Source organism: Triticum aestivum, chromosome 1A (assembly GCF_018294505.1).
Source record: "Triticum aestivum cultivar Chinese Spring chromosome 1A, IWGSC CS RefSeq v2.1, whole genome shotgun sequence".
Taxonomy (NCBI): Eukaryota; Viridiplantae; Streptophyta; class Magnoliopsida; order Poales; family Poaceae; genus Triticum; species Triticum aestivum.
In genome coordinates, this window is record NC_057794.1 from 211,441,202 (window position 1) to 211,451,274 (window position 10,073).

The 10,073-nt window shown below is 44.7% G+C and overlaps 1 protein-coding gene across 1 annotated transcript; it reads right to left on the bottom strand.

Annotated features, from left to right (window-relative positions):
• Window positions 1-463: 463 nt before the first annotated feature.
• LOC123043450 (ferrochelatase-2, chloroplastic) lies at window positions 464-9,776 on the bottom strand. Its single transcript, XM_044465902.1, has 11 exons — window positions 9,597-9,776; window positions 9,385-9,501; window positions 8,918-9,290; window positions 8,356-8,499; window positions 7,396-7,497; window positions 4,922-5,025; window positions 4,715-4,841; window positions 2,249-2,401; window positions 1,919-2,019; window positions 1,591-1,792; window positions 464-912 (listed from the first exon to the last, which is right to left on the bottom strand). Exons 2-11 carry the CDS (start codon window positions 9,432-9,434, stop codon window positions 688-690), a joined length of 1,581 nt encoding a protein of 526 aa, XP_044321837.1. The 5' UTR covers window positions 9,435-9,501; window positions 9,597-9,776; the 3' UTR covers window positions 464-687.
• Window positions 9,777-10,073: the final 297 nt, after the last annotated feature.

The window sequence follows — 10,073 nt, forward strand, 5'->3', positions numbered from 1 at the left end:
TTGGGCACATTGCATCCCCTCGCGATGTCGGCGGCTGGGGCGTTGCTCGTGCTCCGCGACCACCACCGCGCAGGCTGGGCCACCATCACCACCCCCGCCCCGCACCACAGGCCTGGATAGAAGGCCAGGAATCCCCGGGCTGCCGCCGTGTCACCTCGCTAGGAGAGGTGTGGTGGACAGGAGAGATGATACAGCGGGCGGAAATGAGAGGGAGTGGGTGACATGATGAGGGGGAAATGAGCTCATCTTTGTTCACTCTGTACAGAACATGCACGAACGATGTTGGAAGAGCGTTCGCTTTTTTTTATAAAGGAAGAGCGTTCGCTTGGGGAGCCTAAAAATCAACTGTCTTATTTTTATCATTTGAGTTTACTAAAAGATGTGCATCAGAAGCCAGAGGCGTTCTCTCTTCAAGAAAATAAATATGTTTGGCAGAGCGAGGCTCCAGCTTTTGTTTGTGATCTTGTAGCCAACGATTCAACAGCTCTTATTGGTTAATAATAATGTAAAGCTCTCTTCAGTCTAGCATATTTACACCGGCGAATTCAGTCCATATTTTCCTTTCTTGGCGTAAGGCAAATCAATCCATCATATATAGCATCAGGACATTCCACAAATGAACCAAAATTACGATCAGATCCCCTCAAGGGGAGACCTGAAATCCATCCATCCATCCATCCCCGCTTGTTAAGGGAGAGGTGGCAAGACACCCCACTGGTGCAAGAGCCCCTGTCCGGTTGTTACCTCCAGCACCAGGAGAGCCAACACGGCCAGCATAGCAGCACGTCCATTCCATGTCTCGGCGCTCTTCGTCCAGCCCCACTCCCACACAATCACCGGAGGAGGCAGCATGTCGCGTTTCGAGTCGTAGACTGCTAGCAGCTCCTCCACGCTTCCAAGTGGCACCAGTGACTGCAAAGATAATTCACCATTTTTCACTGGAAATTCTACTGTGAACGAGTGTAAGTCTGCTTCTTGATTAAATTAAAAATTGCAGTTCCTAATGCCAATTCCTTCAGATTTACAAACTACTGGATATTCAATTATTTAGGATATCGTTCAAGGAATCACTACTATGCTGACCACGGAGTGATCAGCGCTTTGACCACAATCAGATTTTCATATAAGGGGTGTTCCATCTAGGGCATGTTTTTGCATGTCACTTGTGTTTAAACCATTTTAATATTATCTGCTGACCCTAATTCAGTATTTGGTCTTAAGTCTTATAATGCTACTCCCTCCGTTCCGATTTACTTGTCGTGGTTCAAATTTGAACTAAAACCACGACGAGTAAATCCGAACGCAGGGAGTACATACTAGTTACACAAAATCAGCTCCAATTTGCACCAGTATATTCTGAGTGATATAGGTTCATTGAATCACCAGGCCTGTGTTCAACTCTAGGTTGAAAAAACCACATGCATATTACTCCCTCCGTATCAAAATATAAGACGCTTTTTGATACTCCATTTGTATGAAAAAAACGTCTTATATTTTGATAGAGGGAGTAGAATATTGGAAGCTGACATGATTGATTCACATACAAAACACGAATAGAAGGCATTTTGCATGTCCTGTGATACTTGTTACCTGCCGAGCCTCAAGGTTGGAAACTGCCATTGCGCCAACATAAGGCAGGCTTTCGATAACAGCATCCGCCAGATCTGAAATGAATGTGGGCTCACAACCTAAAGCGGGAACTCGTCCCCAGTGCTTGATACCAGATTGCAAAGCCAGCTCCTTGTATTCGACGTCAATTTCTTCTAACGTCTCAATGTGTTCGCTGACAAAACTGAAGAGAGAAGACAAGAATAAACAGTGATGATTATCAAACTAATAGTTTAGTTTATAAGGGGCATACTACATATAGAGTATCACTTTAATTACGACAGCAGAAACCAAGTTAAGAGAAGTATACCTAATGGGAACTGCTAGAAGGCTCTTTACCCCTCTCTGCCCAAGAGCAATAATTGTCTCGTCAGTGTAGGGTTTCAGCCATTCCACTGGTCCTACTCGGCTCTGGAAATTTATGCCAATATGTTAGTTTAGAAGGCCAGATAAGACTTCAAATAAGACTAAGCATCATGTTTATCTGCTGCTGTACTTGGACTGGAGCAACCACCAAATCGATGTTATGCTAGCGATGCACACTACATAGGATCCCCATTTGGATGGTGATTGCAAAAGCCAAGGAGTACTGTAGTTGCTTACGTAAAATACACGGGGTATCAGCATGTGATGTATTGACCTGATAAGCAAGTGTACATGGATTTGCCATTCCTCTTTTTTCGAGCTCCTCCATGATAAGATCCACGCACTCTTCCATCTCTGCTTTATACGGATCACCAGCTTCTTCAACATATGCCAGAGGAACTCCATGAGCACTGAAAAATATCATAACCTGCAAATCTCATGTCCCATCAGGTATAATATTTCATTCATCAGAACAAAGAAACTGAAAAGGCTAAGATCTGTCTGAAGTTAAGAAAACAAATGGATTCAAAATAGGAATAATCTAAGATGTATCTTCATCAATCATTAGATATTTTTGCTTGAAGCTTATCATACTAGGGTAACTGCTGTAGAACTGGATGAGGCGCTTTCTTTGTTGCAGGACTTTCGCCTTGAGCATCAGCCGGGCCAAAGGTTCATCGTTCACGGCCTGCCCTTCTCCAAGAATGCGTACGCACAGATCATTGCAGAAGATGACGTCGACCCCAACGCAGCACTAATCTGGGTTTCCAAAGCTCCCAACAAGGTGAAGGTATTTGCATGGCTACTGTTCAAAATTAGGCTCAATAAAATAGCAAATCCACTCTGCAAAGGTATTGGGTCCAACAGCTCCTGCCCAATATGTGTTGCTCCTTCAGAAGATGTGCTACACCTCTTCCTCCTGTGCCCTTTTGCACGTCAGGTTTGGTGGCGGTTGGGGCTCATGCCGCACCAAGCTTGGGACGTCGGTGCACTAGAGGGGCTCAAACCTTCGGTTTGGCCCACTGTCCTCCTCTGTGACATCTTGACTTATTAGGAATGATAGACTACTCATATCAACAAGGAATTCCTTCTTTTTCGGGAGCCCATCCGAAAGGAATCTCAAAGTTAAGCGTGCTTGGCTTGAAGCAATATGAGAATGGGTGACCGACCCGGAAGTTGATCCTAGATGCGCACGAGTGAGGACAAAGTGCACAAGAAAGACTAGTGTTGGTCTGTGGGGACAGTCTCGATCCCGCCAGGCATAACGGCCGGGAACCGATGGCTGTGGCCGAGGCGTTACAAATGGTATCAGAGCCGACCCTCGCGGTTTCATGGGCTTGTGTGGGTCAGTGGCGCAGACATGTACATGGAACGTGTGGCCCGTGCTGGCACACGACATGGGCATAAATGGATGTTGGTATTGGCGCATATACGTGTGCCAAGAGGGGGCGGCCTGCTACGCCGATGAAGACATCGGTTCCTTTGAATGAGGGTGTATGTGACATCCTGGCTTAATAGGAATGATGGACTACTCATATCAACAACGAAATCTTCTTTTTTCAGAAGCCCATTCGCAAGGAACCTCAACGTCAAGCGTGCTTGGCTTGGAGCAATTTGAGGATGGGTGACCGACTGAGAAGTCCCAGGGGTGCGCACGAGTGAGGACAAAGTGCACAGAAAAGACTAGTGTTGGTCTATGGGGCCAGTCTAGATCCTGCTAGACATAACGGACAGGAACCGGGCCGGAGTGATGGAGTCAAACCCAGCAGATCACAGGTAGGGGGTCCCGAGCCGGTAGTCTTGGCACTATGGTAACAAGGACACAAGAGTTTACCCAGGTTCAGGCCCTCTTGAAGAGGTAATACCCTACGTACGGCGTCGATTTCAAGGGGGTACAGAGTACATGTGATCTACAGCTGTTTGAGTTGTTGTCTACAGCCCACACCCCTCGGTTTATATAGATACCAGGGGTGCCTAGGGTTTACATAGGTCGGTTACATCTAAGGGCAATAATGGAGAAGACTACCTCTGAATCTATGGAGTACACGCCAAGTCTTTGGAATCTTCAATCCTGGCTCTCCTGGGCTCAACAAACGAGGCCCACTTGGTTTATCTTCATGGGGGTCCTCGGCCCAGCCTATATGGCTGGGGGCTGACGTGGCTAGCACCCCCTAGTCCAGGACACCATTACGGAGTGTTACAAATCTATGTGACATTTTGGCTTAATATGAATGATAGACTACACATATCAACAAGAAATTCTTTTTTTTTTGGGTAGTCCATCCGCAAGGAACCTCAAAGTTAAGCATGCTTGGCTTGGCACAATTTGAGGATGAGTGACCGACTAGGAGGTTGATCCCGGGTGCGCATGAGTGAGGTTATTCAGATTTTTTTTACCGAGGATGCGTTCTCCATAAAAGAAACTTCTGAAAGAGTGATTCCTATTGCTCCCTTACAAAGTTAAATATTCTACCCCCTTAAGCAGTTCCAACCAGAGCCTGTGTCAGGATGAGTGGCTAATTTTATTACGCTATTAGTAACCTAGATGACAACGTTTCTGTCTTAATATATGCCCAGTTTGAAAATATTAAGCATTGGCAATTCGGCACACATAGATTGCCTGAAAGAATGGCCTAGTATTATATTTTGTGTTACAGCAAGGAAATCGCCTCCAATATCAACAGCCTTCTACTACTTTCAGTCAAGAGAGCACACCAAGAACATGAAACATGGTTCTTACCTTCTGCGGTTTTGGAAATTTCAACAATTCCTTCTCGATCAAAGTTGTCATGGCCTTAATATATCCTTCACGCTGATACCAAGAAGGAATAACCGTATGTTGCATATTGACCAGATACTCATCCTCTCTAACATTGCAGCTGAATGTGTCACTCGTATAATCTTGAAAAGCGATGTGCAATTCATCATTTCAAATTACTGTACTTACCTGAATATGCTCTCCAGAAGACGGAGACTTGAACCACTGGTCGATATGGAGAACTGGGGGTAAAGAGGTAGTACAACAAGTTTTGTGATTCCATCCTTTTTTATCTGCAATGCAAAGAGGACAAATTAATATCTAGTGCAACGAAATACTACGGTAAGATATCTAAGTAATTTACCATGTCTATAATAGCATTGATATTGAAAGTTTTGTGAACTTTGAATATTCTTTTTGTATGTTAGAAGATTTAAAACTGCATCTCAGATTACCATACTATTGCCAATCACAATCCAAAAGTAAATAATGTGTTAAAGAGTATTAGTATAGGTCTAGGTCTCTTTACGTAGTAATCTAGATTTTCTTCCTTGTACCCCAAGTCTATTGTACTATATTATATTTGTCCCATTGGCCATGCAGTACAATCTAAGTTGCCCCTCTAACATGGTATCCTGAGCCCAGGTTTAGTGTTTTCTGCTCCGGTGCCGCAACTCGTTTCTTCCCAATCTGATTGTTTTTCCCAGTGTCCACGGTAAATCTTGATCTCTCAGGGCTGATCAATTTTTGGTCTGATCCCCACCTCTGGAGTTCGTCCCTCTCTGTGACCATCAAAGGAACTCCAGACTTAGTCCTGACGGCGTCTGCTTACCTGGAGCTGTCACTGCCGCTCTTTGCACAATGCTGCTGCTAGCATTCTGCTCTTCCTATTGCTACCACTAGGTGCTGTTGCTCGCCCATCAGCTTGCCACATCTTGTGCTCCCGTTGCTGTTCCAATGCTATATTCAGCGTTTCTGCTGAGCTAGCTTCTATAAAAAAAAGGTTAACATGGATCATTTCACCGAATCCGTCTTGCACATGCACCTTCCAATTGGTGTTGCATGCTCAACCGCTAGTTGCTACTCGTCACTGCTCCTTGTCGGCATCTCAACTGAACGGCCTCCTCCGTAGCCTCTTCTGCAAATACGATGGTTCCTGCATAATTATTGTTGTAATATGGGGTAGCGACTCGGAAAAAGTCGAGTCTGCAGTTGCGACTAGTCGCGACTCGCGACTCGAGTCGACACTAAGTTGAGTCGACATTTTTTTGCAACTCATCGACTAGTCGCGCAACTCGAAAACCATGGTTGTAATAAAATCTAGCTATTGCTCTCTTTAAATAGCGCATTAGGCAATTTCCGTTTTTGGCACGTGCCGATGGAACCGCGCCTAAAGCCATCGAAGAGCTTAAATCCGCCGTTCAATGTCACCTTCTATCAGAGCATTGTCGGCAGCCTCCGCTACTTGGTTCACACTCGCCCGGGCATCAGCTTTGCCGTCGGCATGGTGAGCCACTTCATGGCGGCGCCCACAAGAGAGCACATGAGCGCCGTCAAGCACAGGTACATTGCGGGCACGCTCCACTACGGCTGCAGCTACAGCAGGAAATCCGGCGACAGGGGACTCGTCGGCTACAGCGATGCTGACATGGCTGGCGACATCGACAACCGGAAGAGCACCTCAGTCACACTGCTCTTCTTCGGCTATTGCCCAGTGTCTTGGCAATATCGGAAGCAGAAGGTCATCTCGCTGTTCTCCTTCGAGTGTACATCGCTGCCGCCACAGTGGCATGCCAGGGCATATGGCTTGGGCAGCTCCTCGGCGATCTCCACGGGACAGATCCTCTCATCGCCAGCCTGAACAACAAATCTTCGATTCAGTTCTGCAAGAACCCGGTCTTCCACGACCAAAGCAAGCACATCGAGGTGCAATATAACTTCATCAAAAGGCTGCATTGAGGATGGAAAGGTTGCCGTCAACTTCATCGGCACCTGCGATCAGGCTCGCGGACATATTCACCAAGGCACTTGGGCGTGTCCGGCTCGAGGTACTTCGGGAAAAGATCAGCGTCATGAAGGTGAAATAATTGAGCAACAACTAGCTTAGGAGGAGTTTCTTGTAATAATCTAGACATTTGTGGTGTATACTACAGCTTGTGTTTTCTTTTTTAGGACTTGTTGAGCTGTGCCCTCAGTAGAACCCTCTTGTACTCTCTCTGTGTTCGTCTGTACCGTACCTTCATGTGTGTGTGTGCGCGTGCATTGTGAACTTGTGTTGGGCTGTTGGGCTGTGGTGGTTTGCTTTATCTATAAAGCGGGGCGAAAGCCTTTTTCGGTAATAATCTAGACGTTTCTCTCATTAGATAGCGCATTAGGCTATTTTCGTTTCCTTGTCATGGCAACACATTTTCTACCATTTGTTATCAGTAACTTCTGATACTGACAGTATTGAATTCATGCACCAACCAGTTGCTCCAAATGTCCAGACTCATGGAGAGAGGCGGGCAATGTACTCCCTCCGTAAAGAAATATTAGAGCATTTAGATCACTAAAGTTCTTTATAGAGGGAGTATTTCAATAGACAGAAACAAATGCCAAAAAATTGATCAATAAAGTAAACAGCAGAACCTAACTAGCGTAATGGAGACATGAAAAGCCCCTACTTGTTCTATAGCTTCCTCGGTGAAGGGATGCCAATACCGCATTCCCACGTACACCTTAGCAGGGATATCCTTTCCACATAATGCCTCCATAAGTGCTTCTCCCTGTACAAGGTTTCCATAAAATGGTAAAACCATAAAATGAATTATAATATAGGATGTATATAGTTTATGGGAAGATATGAATAATATAGGAGAAGTGAGGAGACCTTAACTAATTTACTTAGCATCATAATGATAAAATAGGTCAACGCCTAAGGGAAACAACATATTTTCTTGCTCAACATCAAATAGAAGTATTCTTGTCAGGTGACTCATTAACCCATCTAGTAGTGCGACATTGGCTTGAGGGAACATTACAAGAACGAAATGAGCCTAACTCAATTATTTGGGGAAGTGGATTTACAGCCCCACCACCTGAGTTCAAGTCCCCACGGATGCAAATATGGGTTCCTACATATACTGTATGGGTTTCCCCTATGGTTATTTTCTTCAAAACAAGTGAATATTATAAATGGTTAGAATAAATATTACAATAATTATTCACAACATGCATGGTTGTGCATTATGCTGCATCTTGCTCAGACAATTAGCTGTTGAACAGATCGCTATATTGTTAGGAGTTGTGACTCGTGGACTAGGCGTAGGTGGTTTCGAGTGATCTTATATTATGAGTAGCAAGCAGTTTCTTTTGTTTTTGTTTCACTTATGCTCCTTGGTGATAAGTGCAATTCCAGTGCTTCCTAGGATTATGGAGACAATCTTTTTTCAACATTTTACTGTCATTTGGGCAGATAGCTTTAATTCTGCTGAACAGTAGGTTTAATGTGTGATACAGAACTACTTTTTAGTTATGTTGTTCAGTAGTGAGTGAATTTCAGTAATATCCATTGTGTTAAGAGATTCACTTGTGCAGGATCCATGAGAAGTTAGCAATTAAGACAATACAAGATTACAATGCACCTGCGCATCAGTAATTTGTCGAAGAGGTGAACCACCACCTATGGATGCATAACCTTCCTTGCTCTTTGGCGCTCTTGCAACAGAAATGAATTGTGCTAGCGGCTTCTGCAGAAAGCGGAACACCCTAGGAAGACGGATGATATCCTGTCATAATGTATCATGAGATAGCCAATGAGTAGGAGAAAATAAGTTGCAGTGTGATTTCCTCAAAAGCACTTGTAAGGAGGCACATATGAACTTCTGAAGCTCTTTATTTTTTAGCTACAAAATGTATCCCATGATTGTAGAACTTGATGCAAAGCTCCAAGGTTGATTTGGCCTTTACAATTCGATGAGAAGTACTCCCTCCGTAAACAAATATAAGAGCGTTTACATCACTACTTTAGTGATCTAAACGCTCTTATATTTCTTTACAGAGGGAGTACAAAGTAAATTGTTGTACATTTCCAGGAAAATGATAAATTCTTGCTCCACATAATCTTTTGGGCGAAATGAAGACTGGGAAATATAGCAAGTGAAAAAACTTAAGAGGCTCATAATTGCATATGAGGATGGTAATTACCGGATCAGCAAAGAGATTAAACAAGAAAGGCTGGACATCATCAAGGGTCTCTGGGCCTCCAAGGTTTAGCAGCAGAACGCCGATTTTCTCATTGGCAACAAAAAGTTTCCGGATATCGGACTGCGCAGTGAGAACCGCCTCTGATGCGGATGAAGATGCACTAAAATGTTGCCTCGAGTCAGGTGGCGGCTGAGAAGACCTACCTAGCTTGCATTTGCAGGACAAAGGCTTGATGCGGCAACATTGCCCAAGACAAAGTCCCGTGGCGCTACCAATCGAAGAAGATTTAATTGAATATGTCCTCGAGAGACTGAGCCTGCTTGGACAAGGAACGGAACACCAGCTATGTAGGTATGCACTGGAATCCCATCTCCTGAACCAAAACCCCAAACCACCAATCCCCATTAGAGACCACATGCATCAAAACAATTAGTCCCAGCCGTATTAGGAGCTATTGGTAGTATTACCTAGATAAATTACGCGGTGCAGGCCCAGGAGCGAGCCTGACGTGGAGCATGGATATCCAAATTTGTTGGGAAACCGAGCGAAATTAGTACTCAGACAGGAGGGAAATCCGCAACGAACTGCATGGATAGGAGAAGACAGGAGATTCAGGATAGAGCAAAAAATAAGAGGTAATCGGAACAAGCCAGTGCATTTCGGGTTCCTTATCGCCTACCGAAGAAATCAAATCCGAGGAGGCGCGGAGGTACAAGAGAACCTGTTTGAGGTCCCTGTTTATGACGGGGAGGAGAGAGAGGATTCGGGCTTCGGGGGAAAAAGCGGAAGGACGAAGTGGCAAGTGGCAGCGGAAGGAAGCAATAGGATAGGGTTCGAATGTTGGAACGGTGGAAACTTTTCTAGAGATTTATTATTATATTTGATTTGATTTGACTTTTGATCAAAATATCTTCCCATGGGAGGGGCGCGCTGCCGGCCCATCCATTTTTGGTCCAACGTATGTCTCCTTCCCGCCGTTCCTTCCCGACAAAGAAAAACCAAACAAATCTCGTTTTTCCTTGTAATACATTTTTTTTCAGAAACAAAGTAACGAGTGTTGCCTGGGACGCGGACAAGGAGCTCTCGGCGACGCACCTCACTGAAATCCACACGTACATTATAGTCTTGGGATGGATGCTATTAATGCAATCTAACT